We start from the raw sequence: 22,540 nt of genomic DNA on the forward strand, positions 1-22,540 counted from the left end.
ACTCTAAAATGCACCCTGTTATGGGCCCGTTGCAGCCAAAGCATCGGCGCTAAAGCAATTTCGGACCCTCGACGTTCGACTGAATCTCAGCGCAAACAAAGGGTGCAGAAGCCTCATTGAAATTCATTAAAATCTTTGCCGTCCTTCGTCCCCCTTTCTTCAGCTGTACAAAACTGTATCGATTCTTTCCCTGATCGTTATTTTCTTTTAGAGGGAAGGTCTTTTTATTATTACACGAATAGAAAACTATCTTTGTCGTTGCGTAAAATGAAACGTTCACACACATACCCTCCTTACTCTTTAAATTTCTTGAAATAACCTTTCAATCGAAAAGCAGAGTCACTATCAAGTTGAGTTTTTTTGGTACTCGTGCAGAGTGAATTCTCCGCTCTGAGTGAACATTTTTATTCGAGATTGAAGAGCGAATCTGATTATTCCTTCATAAGAATATATCCGCTCTAAAGAGCTGAAAGATTCGTTCATATAGAGTCTTTTTAAGCTTGAGAGAAACATTCATCCTTGTAATTTTGAGTGACAATATTGTCACCGTCGCTTCGAGTGAAAATACTTTCTCACTCGTATTGAATAAGATTCCCCACCAAGAAACTTGGAAAGAGTATTTGACATAAAAAAAAATTTACGATAAATAAATCACCTGAATGGTTCTAATGGTGTCACCCTTTCCGGTCGTAGTTCGTGCCTCGAAATAATGATTCACCCACAGCAGGCGTTAACCGTTCGTGCCGCTGAACATCGCGAGTGCACTTAAGTCCTTTGTGCCAAAGATGCAATTATGTGGCGGTGCTCGATGCAACGACGGTCAGGCGACCGCAGGATATCGCGTTACGTAAAACGTTCTTCGTAAGATCGGCATTACGAGACCATCCGGGCTAGCAATAGATGGTGGCGCGCAATGACGCAGAATACTCATTAAGATCCAAGTATTCCGCCACAACTATTCGCGACGCCGGAGAATCTTTATCTCTCGAGAAAACAAAACATGCCGGTAATTAATTTGTAACCGCTTCTCTGACGGCTCGCGCGCGCGCGCGCGTTGTTGTTTCTCGAAAAGAGGTATTCTCATCGATAACGATTGTCACGACGCGACTACATCGCACAGTGTTTATTTTCATGGAATACAGCCATTTTATGAAACGTAAGACAGAAAGTTTGTCTTCTTGCAAACCAAAAGTGTAATGCCTGAAATATGATAAAACGCATAAATAACACAAATTTTGTATTAAATACCGATCTCATAGTTCCAGAAATTAAAAAATCCAGAGAATCAAAAGAACTATCGTGTGTATAATCGTATCTACATTAAAAACTCATATCCTTCTCAGTAAATTAGTACGAGTTGAAATCATAATTTAAGAATACCTATATTTATCTTGTTTTATTTTTATTTTATTCATTTTTTATTATTATTTATAATTTTATTTATTTATATTATTTTATTGTTTATTGTAAAGCCGCGTCCGAGCGAGCTCGTGTCCCCCGCGCAATTAAACCTCAACACCGCCTGCCTTATATATCTTTTTCGTTTTTCTTTTCATCTTTCGCACGCGTGTGTGTGTCTCGGAGTTTCCGGCTTCCCAGACGCACCCCCGGCTGATCTCGCGATGCAGACGCATTCACCGTTGATGGAGCGTAGAAAACGGAGTGCCTAATGTAGCGTGCATAATCGGACTCGCATTATTGGGGAATCGCCAGAGGTACGTGAGGAGACGTATCCTGACAGAGTAAATATGCTTCAAATTAATGTTGCCGGCCGAGCGCGAGAAGCAGTTATCCCGCTCCCACGGAACGTGCTTCGCACGGCGTCGTGATGAACAAAATATAAACGTGAATTCCAGATTAAATGGTTGGTTTGGAGCAAATGAAGGAGATCTTAATTTAACTCATCTATAAAAGCGCGTCGGTGCGCCTCGATAAGGCACGGTAATGTATTTTAGAGATACGCGCTCAACAAAAATTGTTATATATTTATAGATATATGTTGCACATTTACAAACGCGCGTGAAGTTTTTGTTGCAACACGAGGCTCGTAGATAGTAAATCATAATAATAAAAGCGACGTGTGTAATTGATTTATTAATGTTGTAATAAAGAAGAAATATTAGATTTACAAGTGAAATAAAATTATTTTTTGATGTTTATGTGAAGGTTAATTTGAAAATACTGCGACTGTAATCACCCATTTGGACGTATATTATTTCTATTACCCGTAAAGTGACACATAGTCTATAAAATGCCAAGAAATGCTCTTTCTGTCAATATAAATGTATATATGAAATGATAGTTTTTTCTTTTCCATTTGGTTTATTGGGTTCAATAAATGTTTATTTTACAACATGCAAATCTGTTTGTAAATTTTGATTTTATTGCTATCTTACAGCTAAGATTTTTCTGTATGTCTCAAGAAAAAATGTGCCAAAAATATTGATTTACAACCATTATGATAGTTTAAAGTTATAATAGTTTAAAGTTGGCAAATCCAGATACTGTATGTCCTAAAAAATATGGTCGTCTGCGGAAGGTTAATTTGCATATTTACACGAAATAAAAATCCTCCCGTCTGTTTATTTATCAAGAGATTTGAGAGAAATGACAATAACATAGATTCTACAGGAACGAAAGTATCCGGAAATAAAGGAGATCTCGAGATAGATAACTTTACAACGTTTGGCAGTCTAAACAAGATGTCACGAGAACGACATTAGCTTCCTCATGCGACACTTGCGTGGCTGTCGCACGAATTACAGGACTCGTTTAGAATGTAACATATGGCTTTGACGTACAGCTTCCGAGAACAGAGAAACTCTTCCCCCGCGACGCGTTCTCACCCTTCCTGTCTTGCCGCGGGGGAAAGTCGGCTGGAAATAAACGGCTGACGATGTTAACTCCGACCTTCGTCTTAAAAGATACGACCTTTACAGCTGTTTTTGTGGAGTCATAGCGGTTCCTGCGGGGGATGCGGGTCCAAGTAACAACATCCCGTCGTATTGTATTGTATAGATAGAAATTTATTGTGCTTGTCGAGTCTGCGATTTGTACATTTTTGTAGTCTCTCAGGCTCGCAGCTTCATTATTTACACGGACTCCTCCATCTTAGGCGGTGTCGACTCGTACACTCACAGACAACGTGTATATGCATACTACACAGATATGTACAAAAATACAAAGAAGATATTGGCACACTCGAAACACTCACGTGGGCAAGCAAAGCGCGTATCACATGGCTCAGATTCGCCGAACGGGAGATCATCTCTCCGTTTCGCCACCGGCGCTGCTGGTCACCAAAAACAGAATTGGCAATGCGCGATGACGCACGTACATACGACTGTATACGACGCGTTCACCTTAGTAATCGCGGAATACAACGACGACATCACATCGAACGACGAACGCCAAACATATGGCGGCAACGGTGGGTCAGAGTTCAGTCTTAATTTACGTAATAAATAATTCACGCGGAAGATGTGCCTCTGTACACCTCTATACGTTGCGTTCGTCCGCCACACAGAACGTTTTGCTAACGCGAAAACATATTCTCCATAAGCGAATTCTTGTCTAATATTCAAAATTGCAGATTGTAGCAAAGGTGTCTCAGTTGAGATCTCATTTATCAATTTTCACCTCTTTCTATTTATTTTATATGTATTCGATATTACTGTGATATTATTTCTTTATAAGATTGAGAGAGATTCTTAATGTCTTTACATGAATTGTCGCGAATCGCGTCGAGCGAAATTCTACTCTGAACCTCTTCTTGACTGGCAGTTATTCCTTTAGGCAAACCACTTGACTGAACGACTTTCGAGAGGAAAGTATACATATAATCGATATTCTGATGTAATATATATTATGTCAGAATATCGATTACCTATACACGACTCTTGTCAAAATGCTGAAGTAGCACGAGAACTTAAGTACTATGTTGGTATATACAAGCGCCTCTATTGGAGTCCCGATATTAGCTCTTCGATGCAAGTTTCGATATGTTCAGAAATTCGATGGGGACCCCCAATAGCAAAGCTCCAGTCCTATTTTACAACACGACTGATCCGCACGCTCAGTTAAACGTATCGCGTTAATTGAGTGTGAAAATCTTGCAGGCAGATGATCAATTGGCTAAAAGTCGGCCTCTCCTCCGCTGACATCGCCCAACAATACGCCATCACTGCGAATAGCTCGTCCGGGCAATTTATCGGTTGCGCCAACCTGTAGCCATCCCTGAGATAGGATGCCATCTCGAATGGATCCACTTCCACGTACGGCTGTTGCGCCAGTGTCGTCAGCTCCCACAATAAAACACCAAATGCCCACTAAAATCGGATAAAACAATACATCGTTAGAACAATGCGACGATATATCATACGTGTGAATTGCGCTTGAAAATACTCTCTATCAATAATTGCAAGCCGTATGAGTGATTGCGTCAGTTACTTCGAGTGATAATTCGTTCTAAGAAAAAATTTATTTGTGCAGAATATATCATGCAAATAATAATAACAATAATTTTTAAGGAAAAAGTAACACGTTCACTACCAGTATCATATATGTGTGACGCAATGATCTCTCACGAGAACTCAGCGTCATGTGCGCGGAAAAAATTATTTTTCCTGTAAACATTATTCAAACAAATCTTTTTTACATAATTGCGTAGAAAAAAGAATACAAGATAGTCTGTGAGGGAAATCCTCTAAACAGACCCTGAAAGCGAACGTGTTAAGATTAAAATATATAATATCAATTTCTTTTCTTATAGAATATTATTATAATATTATATAATATTAATATAATATTATTTTATTGTATATTATAATATAACATTACAATGTTACTACGATAATTGTTTGTAACAATAGTACTATTATTATATATAATTATATATATAATAATAATATTATTATTATTATAACATTATATGCGATTAAACAATTTTTTCTATATTGTCACTTACCACATCGGAGGCTGTGGTGAAGGTCTTACTGAGCAAGCTTTCTATCGCGAGCCACTTGATAGGGCGATTCTCATTATCGCCAAGGCAGTGATAATCTTGTGGGAACAGATCTCTAGCCAATGCATTATCCGTGATCTGTACTCTCAAGTCATCATCAACACTGAAAAGATAAAAGTCAATGAATTCGAGACCAATGATTGTCTGCGAAGCGTAAATAATCACATGGTTTCATAACCGCAACGTTATAAATACTATCTCTAAAATGAAAGTCAAGTGGGTATCAATTAGAGACGTACAGTAACATACCGGTTATTAAGTCTATTCGCGTAATTAATTCGGTAACGGGACGTAACGACTGCGGTTGCGTACAGGTACATAAAAAGCTGACCAAGTTGTACGTTTAAAGTGACGCGTTTAGCAGTAAAATTTTTAGCAGCATTCTTGGCGCGTTTATAGATCGCGTTTATAAGTCGTGTGCAACGTTTAAATGTCGAACAGAGATGTGTCTTCCTAGAGCGTGGACGCGGCAAAACAAGAACAATTCTTTACAGTTCTTACTTACACGCAATTTCTAGCAGCCAAGTCTCTATGTACGAGTCTCTTTCTGTGAAGATACTGTACGCCTTTGGCGGCTTGCAGCGCCATTTCGACGACTTCTTGCGTCGTGAGAGCTCTCGGAGGTCCTTCGCTACTTAACTTGCACCTCAACAAGAATCTCTTCATATTTCTGTAACCTGTATGTGGATACAGCAGGAAAGGCGCGCTTCTGTCCTCGATGGAGACACCGAGCACTGGAAGCAATGCCGGATGACTGAGCCCGTAGAGGGCTAAACCTTCTCGTAGGAGAAGCGCCACCTTTTCGAAACAGAAAAATTACATATTCATCAAAACCCATTTTGCGAGCCGTACAGCATTTAAAAAGAAATCTTATCTCTTTGACGTATTAAATTAATTCATCTTAAATTTATTCATTTAATATTCACATTAGAGATAGATAGATAGATAAATGAAAAGTTTATTCACTTTAAATATTCTCTTTAAACTTTAAACTTAAGAGCAATATGAGTGAATAAACAACATATACACGAATGTATTTCGTGTTTTCATACTTCGATAATTTATTCTAAGGAGTTGTTTAGGTGAAATTAACCTACTTGTGATTGAGATGCGTGCTCGGCGGCAGTTTTCACCAGAACGTCCCTTGGGGTTGAAGCACCCTCTTCGTGATAACTACCTCGGTACACGCGCCCGAATGTCCCCTCCATTTCGATACTGAGAAGTCGTACCCTGCATCTAAAGCAAGGCAAATAAATTATGCTAATTAATTCACTATATATACTCCTCTACATTTTTATTGCAGATTGCAGTCTGCTGAGATATCGTTTGACATTTGTCATGTTCATTCATGAGGCTTGAAATCGATGGGTCACATCGATTTAAACAATCACCTTTGCACCGTGATTTCCTGAATTCTTTCGTGCAGCTCTCTGCTAGGACGATCGTCCAGCCTTCTATAGGACGATCCTGATGCAGCGGAAGCAGGCGGAGGTGTTTCCGGTGACAAAAAGGTTTGAGCAGGTCCTACTCCGGTGCCTCTCTCCACGCTGCACGCCGAGCTGAGGCCTCTCGATTCTCTGGAATTCGCAATCGTAATGTAAATTTCTCAAAATTCGTGTCACAAGATCCCGTTTATCCTCTTTGAGAACTCGTTTTACTCACTGAAGTGGATCTCGGTGCCTTCTAGTCTTCTTGTCGCGCACGTAGTAGACTATGACCAGAACGAATATGGCCGCCATAAATGCACACGCGCAACCGATGGCTGCGTAAAACACTTGACCGCCAGAAGTGGTGCCAGAAGCGGCGACCAGGACCTCCTCAGGTCCGGTGTAGCTCTTATCCTTCAGACATATCTTCTTCCGCTTGAACTCGAGGCTGGTAATGTTCCTCCTCGACAGCGAGACGTTTATACGGACATTGAAGTCAACCTCCGCGTCGTAGGGCCCACAGTGCAGCGACAAGGCCCACGTCTGTAAACCGCTGACGGGCATGTCGCCGATCTGAGAGATGTTCAAGGAACTGCTGAGCGCCGAAGGGTTTTTGATGTCCACGGACAAGGAGTACGGTAGCTGGAAACATCGAGAATTCCGGTGTTTTAAGGACGGCTGATTGTACGACCGAGGATGTTCGAGAGGCAATCGAAAAGCTAGAAACATGTTCGCGAGGATACGACGAGAGCAATTCCGTCGATAATGAACAATAATGTGAAAGAGCGCGCTCCGTGCCGGTCGATCTGCGCGCTGGAGCGAGACAAACGAGATCACATGTCGGGCGAGTGGAAAGTCGAGGAGAGAAGTACGGCGAGCGTTCGATAAGTGCAGCGCTAAAGCTATATCTCTCGCGAGGAAGTCGGTGTAGTAGTTGAAATAGATGGAACAATGTCGAAGGACGTGAGGTTTGGCCGACTACCGCTCCGTCATAATCTCGAGAACGTTGAACCTTCCTGTAATCTCGAACGTACCATTCTCGGAAGACAATTTGCGCCTAACAGAGGGAAAGAGAAAGAGGGAGAGAGAGAGTTCAGAGGACTCCGGGAACAAGAGCGGCGAGAAAACGATGAGGATACAGGGAGAAAGAGGGAGAGAGAGAGAGAGAAAGGGATGAGGAGGCTCCGTGTGGAAGGAAGAAGCGAGGCTAGGCGATGCAGAAGCAGGAGCAAGAGCTCGCGACTGATTACTAGCTCACAGTGATGATCGGTTCTCGGCTAGCCACGAAGGAGAGTACCTCGTCAACCTGCTGGCTTGTCGCAACTATCTACTGCTCCTCTGCGGTCTTTTACGGCCACGAAGACCACGGCGGCCGTGCTATGTGGCCGGCCAGGCGGTTTCCTCCAAATGGATCGGCGGATTCCAGTCGAGAATCCCAAATGGGCGACAAACGGGATTTTATAAAAATTCTACGCCAGACGAGATTCGCGAGATTTTACGACCGGCAAGATCGATCGCGCGGGATACACGAAGCCGAGGCGATGATTGTTATATGGACTGGCAGATTTGCAATTGAAATTACGCTTGGAATAATTAATATACAGCATATCTCCCGCATAATCTCTCGCTTCTGCTTCAGCGGTAGCGATTGTGTAGAGCGATTGTATAATTGCTCGCGACAGGTGACACAACAAGGATATCGCGACGCACATGCGACATCCTTGAGGAATGTCCTTACGTGCCGCGCGTTGCGCTACACAGCTTCTCACACGATTCTCGCGAAGGGTGTCAATTTTCATTATCGTTCTCGATAACAGTGTCCATTGAAGCAGTATTTCTCGCCACTTGAGAAGGGAATCAATTAATGCGTGATTAAATAGTTCATTTACCCTTAGGCTGAAGTCATTGGTCGAACCTACTCCGATATTCAATTATGCTTCTTACCCGCAGACTAGTGAGGGATAAGAATTTTCACTATAATTATTCGACACTATAATTATTCGATAATATCTACAAGTAGGCTTTCCACGTTTTCTCTTACTTAAACAATGTCCATTATTGTTCACGGCAACAATACAACGTCGCATATCATCTCGTTAATTCTCCAATACGCCATATGCTGCGGCGTATTCTCGATACGTTATACGATTTGCGATACGGCGCGAGGGGAGGAAAATTGCTGCTGCTGCTTGCTGCTCTCGCAGTGCAAATACCGGCGCGGCGAACGTCCGATCGAAAATTGAATGCGCCGCCACGTAGAGCCGCCGGGAGGATTCTCCAATAATTCGACGTGTACAATGTCACGTCCGGAACCGCTTTATCGGGACACAATTCCCGCACGGCTTTGACGGACAGGCGCTGCTCTAAGTACCATTCAGGCCACACGGTTTTGCCGTGGAGGTGACGGATGTCTTTGCTGTCGCTCGTCAGTCTTCGCCCTCCTCATCTCCTTTGTCTCTCTCTCTTTCTCTCTCTTTCCCTCCCCCCCTCTCCCTCCTGGCTGTCCGCTGTGCGCGCCAGGACAGCTGGAAGAAGTGGATGGACCACTTTGTCCTGCTCCTGAATCCATCCTTTTTTCCACGCATCGTCAACGAGTCAATCGGACACCCCGCAGCATTCTGCTCGCTTTTCGCCGCCACTTTGTCAATGTACCGGGGACGTTGACGCGACGAGCAACGAGCACAAGTGACTCGCGAGAGGCATCGCCGATAATGACTCACGGAACGAGCGAGTCCGCTTTCGATTTTATATCCCCGTATGAATATGCGCGATTCCACGCCGCGTCGTAACTCGCGCGCCTCCCCGTCAACCGCGTCGTTACATTAAGAGTAACATAAAATTAATTGGCGCGGTGGGGCGCTCGTCGGTTACTTGTGCAAGACGAAAAATGCGAAAGGTCGATTGGACGAGCTCCTGATAGCATTCCAGATAGAGTTTCATGATTATCACGATGTGAGATAACTGATGACGGGAACTCTATACGAGTTTTCAAATTACATTAAAAAGAAACATGTAGCAAATATATTGGGTTCAGTTAAACGTTAAATTTACATCATACAATAACGTAAATTTTCACGTAAAAAGTTACACTCAGATTTTTATATTATACTTTGTGCATCACATATTGTTTTGAATAAATTTTGATAACCTTGTTTGTATTTCTTTTTGTATTTTTATTCCGTCGTTCTCTTTCTATGTGATAAATGTCATATTACTTATAATGGATACAATTATAGATCGATTGGTAAAAATGTTATCAAAATTTATATAAGGGACTTACAAATAAATCTATCCAAAAGTTACACTCCAATTTCTTTTTAATTTGGCACAAATGTAGAAGTACAAGAAATATTTAGGTTATATTTTTTTCATTTTAATCTACTTTGAGTGTCACGGACAGTTAGCTTTTTAATGTTTTCACTCCTATCATCAACAAGTGCAACAAAAATGCATAAGAAATAAAATTGTATACAAGATATAGATCTTTTTAGCTTGTTGATTATGAATAAGAAGTCAAATGTATAAAATTATTTGTATAAATAATAAAATATTTAAAGAAAACACGTAAAAAATAAAAAAAATTATTTATACAAATAATTTTTCGGTTTGGCCGAGATTCCAACCATTTTTGACTAATTTAGCACAGATTAAAAATATTTCGGTTGGAATCTCGGCTAAAGAAATTTAGAATGGTTCGTGTCTCAGTTATGCCGATTTTGTTAAAATTATTTAACTAAATCTTGTATTCAGTTTTATTTCTTATGCATCTTTGTTCTTCTTTGATGATAGAAGTGAAAACATTAAAAAGCTATAAACTGCCCGTGAAACTCAAAATAGGTCAAAATGAAACATATGACCTAAATATTTTTTGTACTTCTACATTTGTGCCAAATTAGAAAGAAATCGGAGTATTTTGGGTAGGTTTACTTGTTAGTTGGTCCATGGAGTATGTTGACTGTGCGCTTTGTTATCATGAGAGAAAAATGGAAACGAAATCATAAAATACTTCTTTTAGAACGTAAATTTTCTCAAAGTTTCATTAAAATCAGAATAGCATTACGGTTAAAAAATAGAAAAAACTAATTTAGGAGCAACCAAGTACATTTTCGAACGTCTCGACATTTCGTATTAATATTCTTCATCATGAGTGGATCAAATTGAGTGATGTGTTGTTAATTATAATCAAGTCTCTTGCAAGTATATGATACATGTTTCGGGCGCAATAAAAACAATTTCCATTCATAAACTGATTGAAATCAAGCATATGGACGGGCGAGGTAAAGTTGGCCGCTATTTAAAGCCTGGCAGGGCTGTGAAGACGTTTCACGGAGACCCTGAAACTGCTAATTGGGATACATATTTTATATATGGCCTCCCCAAGTTGCCAGCCAACTTGATCCAATACCGGGACAAGATGGTCACGTTACAGCATGTCTACATTTCGGTTATTGCAGAAGAAAATAAACTTACGAATCGTTGCGGACATAAACACATAGAAGAAGGTTGTTACTATCACGTTTGTACAATCACAATAATTGTCTCGGTTATCTGAGAAGTTATATAACCTCGAGATTCGAAAAGATGTAGCATCTTGCCCCGATTTACGTCTATCTGGGATTAATAAGCGTATTTAGATGAGACCAGGAGGAGGTTGCGCAACGCGAGAAACAAACACGGATGAAGAAACCAGAAGAGACCCGGAATAATTAATGGCCTCTTGACAAATTGATGTATCGAGGTGGTTTCCGCGAACTCCTCTCGCTGAAACACGCCGAACGTCTCGTCCGTTAATTTATTGGACAACCTACGCCGTGGCGGTATGTTAAGAACCTGAGAAACGGAAAAGAACGATATACCTCGATAATCTTGATAAGTGCCGCGCGCCATAAGGACACGGGAGAAACACGAATAAAGATCGGCTAAAGGTCCCGAATGGCTGGATGGTGTGATCGCTGAACCCCGAAGAACGCTCATTTCAAAGATCCGTCGTACGAGATTCGTTCGTCTCCGGCGCGTCTTACGTGCGGTGACGCGAATTCCTACGTTAACGAGCAATTTCAGCGTTTTGCAGCCCCGGGCGATTTTAATCCCGCGCGAAGAAGCGAGAGGAAACGTGGGAGGAATGGCGTAAAAATCGCAGGAACGTAAATAAGGGACTTGAGGCTACTCTCACCGGCAATATCATGCGCGTAAACATCTTGCGCACGGATAATTCTTGTCCTCGGACACCGCTTTATCTCTGCTCGCGCACACCTTTATATTATATCCCTGCGAAAACGTTTGTGCTTTCGATTCTCGCACTAACACGGCGAATATCGGAGATTTCTTGCTCAAAATTTGCACAAGAAACATCAATGACCAAAAAGACTCTCAGGCGTACAATTAGTAAATAATTGGGCCAATAAGAGCTAACTCAAGTTGTTTGTTGCGAATGTTTTACGTTTGATGAATTTCGAAAGTTTCGAGCTTTTCAATTTGCGAGACTGTAGCTCTGTGCTAATATAATATCCGCATAGAAGTTTCCCAAGATTATCTCAGATACAACATAGAATCTGATTAGAATTTGTCCCAAAATTAATTATCTTACTATGATAACCAAATACTAATAGAAAATCCTATCCTTGCCCTAAACGTGGGTTTTCTGTTTAGAATCGAAACAGCAATATGGGAATTCACCCTTTTTCTCAGTCGATAATATCGATATTAAAAACGGGGGATTCCATTTTTATACCAATTATTGTGTGTGTATTCAATCGAATGAAATATCAAAAAATAAAATATTTTTAGAACACTGAGCATTTTACTGAATAATGAAATTATTTGGAAAGTCAACATGTTTGACTCAATTCTAACATAAAAGGATCAGAAAAAATTTAGGAAAAACTTTGAGTAAGCCCATTAGAATCGCATGTTTGAAATGTTAACTTCTAACCAGAACTTACAATTATTTTAAAAAATCGGGCTGGATGCCAATTAGATCTCAAGAAACTTTTTATAATTACTACAAATTAATTTTTTATGCCTCTAACACACATTGCACACTAATTGTATACTCAACCTTTCATTTAATTTCTCATTATACATTATCTACATTATTAGCGGCATCTTTACAGTACGACATTTGTGGAACTCAGCACTCACATGAGAAAATCGATATGTATGAGTTTGCTGCGACTTACCGGTCTACCAGAGAGATTCTCCCACGTGAAGTGGATCTTGTGAACCTGCGCTGGTATAGTAACGACGAACTTGATAGCATATCTGTTTATGACGCCCTCTCTGACATAAAATAATTCCGCCTCCTGTAGACCTGGAACACACGAATTTTATCTTTGATGCATTATTCAACAAACAAATGAAATATACGACAATTTTTTTTTAATTAACACTAATTTCTGTCAAGATAGCAACAAGACTCGTCATACTCGTTGTCTAAAAACAAGAATTATTCGTTTGTTTGCATTTTAACCTTTAGCATATAAGGGAACTATCTGATACAAATTACAGGTGGATGACTCATTCTCTGCTTCACTCGCGTTACAATCAGCGTAGCGTGCATTTGTCCCACAAATCTGCGGGAGCTAGGTGTGTCGTGACTCGGCCATTAAATGCGTCCACTCGTATATCTCAAATGTCACGAAAACTTGACAAATATTGGAAAGTGGAACTTCACATAAAGTGCTGGAGAAATCGTTACTCTTAACGTCGGCGTATTTCTCGCGAGGGATTTGTGCGGAGCGCGCGTTTCAAGTTATAAGGAATTAAAAGATTTAGGAAACTAAAAGAGTCGTAGGGGATTGCAGATAAAGTAAGTAGATAAATTACAATAGAGTAGTTTTAAATTTTCTGGTAATAAATCTACAGTATCTCTACATAATCACGATCTACTTTCCGAGCATGAATACAAATCGCGTGAGGCGGAACATAAAAGCTGGTTTTTTCATTTCCTCCCTTATTTGTTCCAAAAGAAAGAGGTGAGAAAGAAAGAAGAAGAGAGACAAAACAAAGGCGAAGATAGATTCAGAATTAAATTGTTAGCTTGTTGTTTCTAGCAACATAAGATAGATTTGTTCTTTTGTTTCGTGTCCTTCGAGCAACTTAAGAGAATATTAAGAATGTAAAAATAAATAATCACTTTTTACTAATGGAATATATACAAGCATCTTCAAATATTATTCGAGAAATGATAATTTCTTGCATTTTCAAAATTTTGATTTTTAGTGTTGTAGAGAGTTTTGATTTTAAATTTTAAATTTAAATTCTTGAACATACGCACATTCTTAAGATAGTTAGGCAAAACAATAACATCAGCTGCAAGGCTATCGTCTTGCCTCTCGATCTCCTCCAACTACAATTACAATGCATATCCAGATTTGCCAGGCATTGCTAAAGTAAAAATTATTATTGTTATTATTTTTGTTACTATTATTATATATTGCACATTCCATGCGAGAAGAGTACGTAATGTCCGAACGGACATGTCCAGTTGCTTAAGAAAGGAAAAATTTGCTCCCTTAGATCGCCGTTACACACGTGAATAATTAAGTACGCCGGCTGTCTCGTCAAATGGAATAACAAGTTGGCCGGTGATGCGCATTCGCTCCGCTAAATTTTCGCCCATCCCACCGGACCCCCGCACTTAGCACGCATTATGCTACCGGGCGACCCGACCGAAGCGAAGGTTGCCGCGCGGGAGCTACAAGGTTACGTAGGCGAGTTGGCGAAGAGTGGTGTGTAAGGGGGGTAAGGGAGGAGAGTCCGTCGTGGAAGGGACCGGGACACGGTCACACGTTGTGTACTCCCTCAGAGGGACTATCCCCGCTGTATCTGATAGCGTGCTTAACGAGGCACGAGTTGGATTTTTAAGTCACCCGAAGACAATGTGCCGCTGCCTCCACGGCGTCGTGTCTTTGCTTTTGGCTCGCTTGTGGCTCGGGTTCAGTCTGCGTCTCCCAGCCTCTTCTCTTTCTGTGGCCCCCGGCCTTTACCGGTTTTCTGCATCAGATATCGTATACCCACGACCTCGGCGGCCGTTTCTGCGGGCCGGCGTTCGCGCCAACCCTCGCGGGGGCCCGTATCGTAAAAAGGACGAAGGACGAAGGCGCGAGCCCTCGTCGGTTTCTCCCGTCACAAATAATTACCTCCGGCCCCAGAAAGTTTATGTATCTGACGGACTATTATCCGCCGCCAAAATCGATTTCCTTCTGCGCGCGTAAAGAAGCCAGCACGAACAACAGACGTAGGTAATGCTTTTGAATACGACACGCTAAGCACCTCGTTAGCAACAACGCCGTTATCTCTTTCGCAAATATATATATATGTATATAAAGAGAGAAAGAGAGAGAGACCCACTTGCGCTTTACGCATAATATACGACTCGATTCACAAGGATAAAGATCTAACGGATTGCAATTAATTGCGCCCCGGTATGTCTCTACCAGCTGATCCAATTCGCGCGCGCACAGGGGCCTCTGTGGTCCCGTCTCTCTCAAAGGGAGTCTCGTTTCCGTGATCGTTAATCCGTGCCATCAGTCCACTCCATTCCCGCGCGTCGGAAGGCTGGAAGATAAAGTATAATCCTCCCGACATCAAAGATAACTTCACCTCGTCATCGTCTCCCCCCAGAGTGCTGGCGACGCTCCAGCTATGACCTCGTTACCGCGACTTGCATTCACCTCTTATCTAGTCAAGAAGGGTGCCACCAACCTCTTCGGCACTCTTGCCGCGCGATTATGCGGGAACTTTGTAAGCGGGTGGAAGCAGGTCGACGAGTATATACCAAAGATTCTTTGATGTCTAGGAGCGCCTGCCGCGAGCAGCGCGACGAGGAAGCCTCGAGTTCGCGTGCAGAAGAAGAATAAGGTGGGGGGGACTTAAAGAGAAGGAGGAAAAAAGCCCTTTCAGTAGAGGCGTCGACCCTTGCGAATGGTGCCAGACGCAATTGTCACGGGGGATTCGACGGGGCCTGGTGCCTCCTTTTCGCAGGACTTGCACGACCTGCCATTTACCGTGTTCGCTGAATAAATAGCGTATCCTCGCTACCCTTTCGTGGTCAAGATCAAAGATAAGAAGCAAGGAGAATTTCCGCACGACCGTAAAATTTGGCCACCCTATTGTGGCAGTGAGATGCGTATCTAGGACCTCTGGCGTGCGGCACGGCGGAAGGCGACCGACTTTACGTGTCTTGGCGTGCGAGAAGCTTCTCTTGGCATGAAAAGTCAAATGCCAATGGAGTACATTTCAAGAGCAAATAGCAGCAAGAAAATTGCTGTCGGGACGCGGAGACATTTCGTAAACACCCGGCGAGAAATATATGGATAAAAGCATATGGATATAAAACTGGTAACGTTAATCCGGATAACGAATAAATATGTCACTTCAAATTCAAGTTATTCGCGGATTCGCGTACCTCATTAGATATATGATTAGTCGAATCCGGATCCGAGGTTTAAGTTTTCGACGGAGTTGGTCAAACACTTTCGTAGCAACTACTGAGATTCCTCTCAAACATTTGACAATTAATAAGTCAATATAGATATAGATATAGATTCAAATATGGATTCGCGGATCTACGAATATCTGAATAATGTAATCTTGATGTGAAATGTCAGATCGGAACCAATCTCGTGTACACGGATTTATTCGAATATTTAGGAATCTAATAGACATATAAAAAAAGATGGCGAGGTATGAGCGCAGCCAACAAAAATTTCACACGCCACTACATTCCGCACTGTCCAAACACAGCATTGAGTCAAGCTGACGAGTAGAGGTCGTCGAATAATAGGGCGAACTCCCGCGAGGGAGAGGGAGATGAGAATGAAACGTTCGAGAGACGACAAAGCATTATTAGAAGTAACTCTACAGTCTTCGAATAAATTCGAGGAGAGACCTGGTATATTATAAAAAATTATCTTTTCACGCAGAAGCAACTTTTATACACTGAGAGAAAGAATATTTGAGAAAAAAAATGTACCATAGAGAGATAAAATGAAAAATCTATTGTTTTGAATATTTCACGTCAATATAAATCGGAAATATTGAATAACAAATAACAAGTAATAAATAACAAATAACAAGTAAAGAGAAGAAATATGTATTGCGGAATTTCCCAAACAAAAAACGAACGCGTATTTTATAACACGACGATCTGCAAACCAGCCAAGAGTCTTTCTTTGTCCTTCATTATACATTTTTGAACCGCTGGCCGATCACCGACGGCAAATATGAGCAATTGCAAAAAATCCTATCAGTAGATCTCGAGAACATCAAGAGCGGCGTTACGTCTAATCGCGACTTCTTAATCGAAATCTCCGCGCCAGAGTAGGTGGCAGTCGAGTTTACGAGTTGAATATGGAAACGAGCCCCGAAGCAAATGAGCGCTTGTGTGTGTGCATCGCGCCGAGGCGCGAAACCGTCCGCGAAATTCTGCAGAGCAGCGTGTCCCCCGCTGTCAAAATACGCCATTGAATGTAGTTGACGGGCGCAGCTCAGGACTGGTCGAATAAATGGTGGGGCCCCAAAATGAGACCTCGCAGAATCGTCTTTAACGGCGTCTGGCTACCGTCGGAAAGAGACCGTAGGCTCCGGGTCAGAGAAACCCAACACCTACCGAATATGAAATCCGGTATGCGTATAACGAGATCCTCCCGTATAGTGATGCTTTCAAAAGCGGGAATTGGAGCAGGTGAGGGGCGGAGGGAGGGAAGGGGGAGAGCAGAAAGAGCGAGCGAAAGAGCGGGGGTGAGGGCGAAAAATAGAAAGAAAGAGGGAAATGCAGAAGGGTGGAGGCGCGCAGGTCGAAGGGACAGGAAATATTGGATTTACGCGACGCCTACTCACAATGCAGCGTGCACGATTTTCGTTCGATTCCCGTTCCATGCCATCGCGTCCCGTACGCACTGCGCGCATCAATAGCCCGAACGCGACAGGTCGCCGTGTAGAATGTTGAATTCTCCAATGGATCGCGCGAAGTGAATGCGGCGAGGTCGTGTAGGGATTAATGCGCGTCAGAAATAGAATAACATACAGCGCATTTCGCGCTGGAGAATGCGAGTTTTTCGAAATGCGCTGAGAGCAATTTCGGTACATGAAGCGTTATGGAGGCTCCCATTCAATCGAAGAATTGATATTGACCCGCGGAACAATGTTGATAATTACAATTCATCATCGAAATCATAATTTCCATTTTTATTCCACAAGCACAACCACGATTAGCAGAAGATTGAAGACTAAAAGTTAGAAACTGTCATTATTACAAGGAATCCTTCTCGCAAGGAATTATTATTTGCTACCAACATCTTTGCGCGGCTCTTATTAGCCAATTGACTTACTGGTCAATATTACTTAGTGATTCGATTTCAGTGAATCGTAAAAAACAGAAAAGAAAAGAAACGTAAAAAGATCACCTATTTAAAAAAAAAATATATATATATATATAAACAAATATATATATATATATATATATATATATATATAAACAATATCTGGACGTTGAAATTTTAATTTACAGGCATAAGAACTTTAGGGCACAGTGAGATAACCTTTTAGAACTAAATCAGCTTCAGGCATAGTGATCTCGCAACGGAACTACCGCTCAGCCTATACATATTAATGCACCCTACCGGTTTTTTTTTTGTATTTCTTGTATTATTTGCTTCAGTTTGTGCGCGGTTTTGGTGCCAGTTGTTACTTATACGCTTGTGTTTGTCATCTGGTGCTGCTTATTAATAAATTTCTAGTACGTATCCTACTTGCAGATAAGCTGTATAACTTTTGCTGTTTCTTCTGACGTATAGAGGGAACTTATGAAGCTGTAACGTTAACGTAATGAATAAATCAAAAGATTGTTCACTTTTCTCCACTTTGTTCAACCTCAAAGATTGTTTACTTTTCTTGGTAGTCTTGAGACCTGCGCTTCGAAGGATTGAGAAATATAATTTCACCTGCGCAGGGGCGTTTTCGCTTCTGCATCGCCGATGTGTCTAGCTGTCTAGCTGGGAGGGTAGTGTTCACAACTGCAGCCATCATTTTACGCACGATGCAGAAGCACGGTAAATCTCGATACTCCAAATCCGACCACGTAGTCATTCGCGCCCCACGTTGCCGCGGACGCGCGTTCAGGGCGCAACGAACGCCGCCCCGCAGTGATTTACGACAAATTCCACCCCGCGCTTTCGCCTGGCGTAAAGGCCAAGTTTTCTAAGGAAAGCTCGGCGTTAACGCGCTCCAAAAATGATCCGCGAGCGAGGTTAACGACCAGATCAGCGCCAGCTGGCATATACTCGCCGATATCTCGGCTCGCTGCCTCGAGAGATCTAATAACGCGCGAACGTGTGTGTGTGTGTGTGTGTGTGTGCGCACATTTTGCCGCGTGTGTACACGCGCACAGGTACATGCGTACGTGTTGCCGCCGCCGCCGCCGCTGCGCGAGATATTTTTCACTTTCGCCATCGTGAGCAAACGACGTGGGCGTCTATATACAGGGTGACTCAGAAGACAGCCACGCCTTTCCTCTTGATTACAAACCTGCATCGCGGACTTGTGCGAATTTCGAAACAAATCTTCCCATTGTAAACGTTAACTTTGACATTATTATTCTCTGGCAATAAATAATTAATTAATCGCAAATTGCCATGCCATCTGCGTGGCTCTCATTAGTCAGGAGTTTTTTGCTTGTTAATTTTTTAACATCCCGGCGACAGAATCAAGTAAATCTCTGTGCACTGAAAAAAAATTTGAAAAATAAAAAATTATTTACTCGGTGAGTACTAATGAATATATTTGCTTCAATTTATTCTTTTGCTTAAGTATGATAACCACTTTTTCATGAAAAACAACGGTGGTTTTAGAAAAATATACATTTTCTCATTGGAAAGAAATCTTTTCTCGATGTAAAAATATGTATATTAGTGCAAGTAAATTTTTTCAGTACATATCTAATAAATATTTATTATTTTTTCTGTCAATGTATCATGAACCCAGATTTACTGTGGACCTAGAATAAACAGCTCTACAGATATTTATTATCTCCTTAGAACTTGTTTATCTGTAACTGTTGATATCTCGATATCGATCGGGGTCATCATTTTTTTTTTTTAGTTCAGGTTCTACTGGCTATGTCTGAGAAATACGTAATCTCTGGAGACATTCTGCGTACCTGGTGCACACGCACTCGTGGCCACGAGTATCGTGATGCTTTCACCCACGTGCGGGCCCAACTCATACATATAATGCAGCAGGCTGACTGCTTAGCATATATCGAACGGCCTCCCTCTCCCTCCATACTGACAGGAGTCTCCTGAATAACCCATAAGTCCTGGACAAGTCCTGAGCGTCGTTTGTACACTCTCTCCTGCTGCGTCTCTTACCTCCTCGGTCAACGTCGAATTCCCTCCCTCCGTCTTTCAGTTTCTCCCCCCTGTCCCTCCTTCATTCTCACTCCCTCTATCTCTCATTCTCCCTTTACTTTCTCATACACTTCGAGTTCCTCTCCTCGGGCCATAGGTTAAATCCAGGAAGGCGTAACTTCGCGCGACACCGGTTATAATTCACTCCAGAATACCGTCAGCGAGGAGCGAAGACGGGGTGCTCGCAAGGCAGAGAGAGAAAAAAGACGGACTGGTGAGACTACTGGGGTTAAACTGCCGTTTCTGGGACCGCTCGCAGGGCCTCTCAAAATTCTACTGCCACTTCATGGTATTTAATTCCGGAAGGATTAAGGAAAACTCCTTTGACAGTCGTGATTCTTTTACGAGATCGTGCACGTAAAGTATCGACAAATTTATGGGGCTGAAGGATACAAAAAAAGTTGCCAATGGACGTGGGTAAATCAGTTCACATTGCTACTGTGTACGGAGCTGTTCTACGCAGTAAAAGAGAAATATTCTGCACTTGTGTTGAAATCGATCCGTGGGGAGATTTTTGTGTTAAGTTTTTTTAATTTATCCGTACCTGTTAATTTAACACATTGTCGTTGTTTGGACTGTCTGCGTTGAGTTCGTATTCACCTCTAAGTGATGAAACAAGATAATAGTGTCCAAGTATTGCATCTTTAATTTTCGCCACATCATTATTTACGCACTTGCTTTGTGTTTTGTTAAATGAATACAAAAATCAAAGTGGATAAATTAGTATGTGTGAAAGAAATGCGTTAAATTCAACGGTAAAAATTCCTTACAGCGTGGGCAACGCGCGACGAGCAAAACAGTTTCCGCATCTTCCGTCGAGGTAAACAAAATAATAGCGGTGTTTCTGTAACAATAACAAATGGCCCTCGCGCAACTTTCGTTCCCCATAGATCCTAGAAGCGCGCGTCCAGTGCATTTCACGGTGGCGAAAACGGGAAAGTTACCGCAACACGGCAACACTCCTCACGTATGCCCCCGTGTCCGCGCATATCCACCCCCAAACGTTATTCATCGTTAAATCGCGAGTCATCCGTCACGATTAGGAGTCCATTCTTACCTCGGTTACGTTCCAAAGTGGCGACTATTCCTGAACAAAGCGCGTCACGCGGCACGGAATAGACTCTGGATGGATCCTGCGAGCGATGCATCATACGTAACGACCGTGGTTTTGGTTTATTTGTCGAACGCGAGCAAGAAGGGTGGAGAAGGGGTGGAAAAAGAGAAAGGGGAGAGAGAGAGAGAGAGAGAGAGAGAGAGAACAGTAGCGAAACGGGAACCAAAGCAAACGTCGTCGCGCCGAGGGTAGCCGGGATTGTGATTCTGGGATCGGGAGCTAAAATAATATTGTTCCCGAAGCGTGCACCCTCGCGATTGCTCGAGATGCGATTGCAGGAGCGCGCAGTGCGTCGTTATGTCGGACACCAACAATCGTTCGAGCCGACTAAACAGGGGTTGACAGATGGGCGCGTTGATTGAGACGTCGCCGTTGCCGTGACGGTCACGCCGGAGACGACATATGGCAATACTAGCTGGCAATCAGGACTCGGACATGAAGAGGATTACGTGACGACTGGATTTATCGCGACGCAGGATCGACCATTCCCGTCCTTTCCTCGCGCGAGGTGCACTCGTACCTCGTAGGAGCTCGTTAAGGAGCCGGGTGAGAGGACTCGCGCGCGAGGACGTCGGATCGAAGGAGCGACTCGCGTGATCCTTTCAGATCCGTTTCAAACGGCTTTCGTCGGATTTAATCCGTTGAGCCGTCGGACGCGTTCCGTCGCACGCGCGATTATCCTATCTTTATTTCTCGATTGTATCAAAAGGAACTAATGCTTCCCGAGATTCAAGCAAGTTGAGACACATTCTCCCTCTCTTTCTCTCATTAGCCGCGCTCGGCTCGTTGAGTCACGATTTTTTGATCGCAGTGTTGTTGCACGATCAATTGAAGGGCGTATTATTGACTTGTCCGCTGGGTTCGTGTCGTTTTTAGCATTTAAAAAGTTTTTACTTTGTTTAAAAAACAAATGAAGAAGTTAATCGATTATACACCAACATAGCTTACTATCTCTTCTCAGTGTTTAACAAATTTCAACAACTTTTTCTGCATCGTTCTTGAAGAAATTTTCTACCAAACTTTTTACATAGCTTCCTTTCTGTTTCTTTTTGTTCAAATCGTAAAAATAACGTCTTTCTGTCAGACCAATTAAAAATTTATCGATAACTTCACCATTTTTCTTTTGAGAAGAATTTGGGTATTCCTAATTAAAAGAGCCAGAAAACCATTATAACAAAAAACATGAAGAAGAAATATAATGACAAAAACGATACATAAGATAGAGATCAAATAACGAATAAAAATGAAAAGATATTTCAAAACTAACACACGCCACACCAAACAAATCTATTCAAATCAGAAGGGAAAAAGAGAGGGATGTTGACCATTATACTGACTACTGTTAGAAGAACCCAGGAAAGGGCCTTAGAGTTCAGGAAACCATAGGGAACTTTTCTTTGTAACATGGAAAAATATAATTTGTCACATAAGAAAATATATTCCATATTAGGTACCTGGATACTATGGATTTTGATCTAATATGATAGAACTTTTTTAGACATATTAAAATATAAAATATATATTTGCGGAATATTCTTTTTAGAAAGATATTGTGTGCAGCACATGT

General features: G+C 42.0%; 1 protein-coding gene across 2 annotated transcripts in view; it reads right to left on the minus strand.

Moving 5' to 3' along the window:
• Positions 1–3,003: 3,003 nt before the first annotated feature.
• LOC116840246 (tyrosine-protein kinase Dnt-like) overlaps positions 3,004–22,540 on the minus strand; it is a 32,857-nt gene continuing 13,320 nt past the window's right edge. For both annotated transcript variants that reach the window (XM_032806740.1, XM_032806741.1), the window contains exons 2-8: positions 12,630–12,760; positions 6,686–7,092; positions 6,415–6,600; positions 6,121–6,259; positions 5,529–5,821; positions 4,967–5,126; positions 3,004–4,328 (exon numbers count right to left, since the gene is read on the minus strand). In XM_032806740.1, the coding sequence (XP_032662631.1) occupies positions 4,080–4,328; positions 4,967–5,126; positions 5,529–5,821; positions 6,121–6,259; positions 6,415–6,600; positions 6,686–7,092; positions 12,630–12,760 (1,565 nt within the window). In that variant the 3' untranslated portion in view covers positions 3,004–4,079. The remainder of the gene's footprint in view (positions 4,329–4,966; positions 5,127–5,528; positions 5,822–6,120; positions 6,260–6,414; positions 6,601–6,685; positions 7,093–12,629; positions 12,761–22,540) is intronic.

This window comes from Odontomachus brunneus, unplaced genomic scaffold, assembly GCF_010583005.1.
Source record: "Odontomachus brunneus isolate Ranch 3 - 2012 unplaced genomic scaffold, Obru_v1 Obru_scaffold_009, whole genome shotgun sequence".
Classification (NCBI taxonomy): Eukaryota; Metazoa; Arthropoda; class Insecta; order Hymenoptera; family Formicidae; genus Odontomachus; species Odontomachus brunneus.